The 1,216-nt window shown below is 48.5% G+C and overlaps 3 protein-coding genes across 16 annotated transcripts in view; 2 read left to right on the forward strand and 1 right to left on the reverse strand.

Annotated features, from left to right (window-relative positions):
• LOC111535109 (leucine-rich repeat-containing protein 37A-like) overlaps nucleotides 1-925 on the forward strand; it is a 26,719-nt gene extending 25,794 nt beyond the window's left edge. Inside the window, exon 9 of the mRNA XM_031934377.1 lies at nucleotides 288-925. Coding sequence (XP_031790237.1) covers nucleotides 288-861 — 574 coding nt within the window. The 3' untranslated portion in view covers nucleotides 862-925. The remainder of the gene's footprint in view (nucleotides 1-287) is intronic.
• Nucleotides 1-1,216, reverse strand: part of LOC111525784 (leucine-rich repeat-containing protein 37A3-like) — a 510,962-nt gene that overhangs the window by 472,535 nt on the left and 37,211 nt on the right. The window lies entirely within an intron of this gene.
• Nucleotides 1-1,216, forward strand: part of LOC111534527 (ADP-ribosylation factor 2-like) — a 177,145-nt gene that overhangs the window by 44,325 nt on the left and 131,604 nt on the right. The window lies entirely within an intron of this gene.

Here is a 1,216-nt window from a genome sequence, read left to right on the forward strand (position 1 = left end):
AGCCTCATAAATTCCCCTTCACAAGGGGCTTTTTCATCATTAGGAGACCGGAGTCCTCAGGAAAATCCTTTTCTGGAAGGTTATGCTCCTTCAGAACGTTTTACAGAAAACACGAATGTACAAGACACAACTGCAAGAAATGCCTTTGAAGAAAACATTTTTATGGAAAACACTATTATGCCAGAAGGCACCATCTCTGAAAACACAAAGTACAATCCTCCTCCTGAGGCAGATTCCACTGGGACTGCGTTCAACTTAGGGCCAACTGTTAAACAAACCAATCCAACACAATGGGAATACAACAACGTGGGCACTGACCTGTCCTCCGAACCCAAAAGCTTCGATTACCCGTTGCTCTCGTCCGCAGGTGATCAGTTTGAAATTCAGCTAACCGAGCAGCTACGGTCCCTCATCCCCAACAACAATGTGAGAAGGCTCATTTCTCATGTTATCCGGACCTTGAAGATGGACTGCTCTGACACCCGTGTGCAAGTGACCTGTGCCAAGCTCATCTCCAGGACAGGCCTCCTCATGAAGCTTCTCAGTGAGCAGCAGGATGTAAAGGCGTCCAAGGCAGAATGGGATACGGAACAGTGGAAAACTGAGAACTATATCGATGAGAGCACGGAAGCCCAGAGTGAACAGCAAGAGCCGAGGTTGAGCGAGGTGAGGACCCCACAGAAACATGAGACCCAGATTTCCCATCATTTAGCGTATGCCAGGAAAGTGCCCACACAGGAGAACCTGGGATGCCCAGGCCACAGCCTGTCTTGGCCATGTAACTTTGGCCATGACTGTGATCTCCCACTTTGCTCATTTAGAGAGAGAAATAGATCAGTACACAAGATGAACTGTAGGTGAGGTGGGGCGGCTCACGCCTGTCATCCCAGCACTTTGGGAGGCCAAGGTGGGTGGGTCACTTGAGGTCAGGGGTTTGAGACCAGGCTGGCCAACATAGTGAAACCCTGTCTCCACAAAAATAAAAAAATTAGCTGGGGTGATGACACATGCCTGTAGTCCCAGCTACTTGGGAGGCTGAGGTGGGAGGATCACCGGAGCCCAGGGAAGTGGAGTCTAGTGAACTGTGTTCGCATCACTGCACTCCAGACTAGGTGACAGAGTGAGACTCTGGCTCAAAAAAAGAAAAAAAGAACCAGTAAGCTACTCACCTGGAATACTGGGGTTTTGAATAGTTAGTTCTCATTTTTTTTTTTTT

Source organism: Piliocolobus tephrosceles, chromosome 16 (genome assembly GCF_002776525.5).
Source record: "Piliocolobus tephrosceles isolate RC106 chromosome 16, ASM277652v3, whole genome shotgun sequence".
Taxonomy (NCBI): Eukaryota; Metazoa; Chordata; class Mammalia; order Primates; family Cercopithecidae; genus Piliocolobus; species Piliocolobus tephrosceles.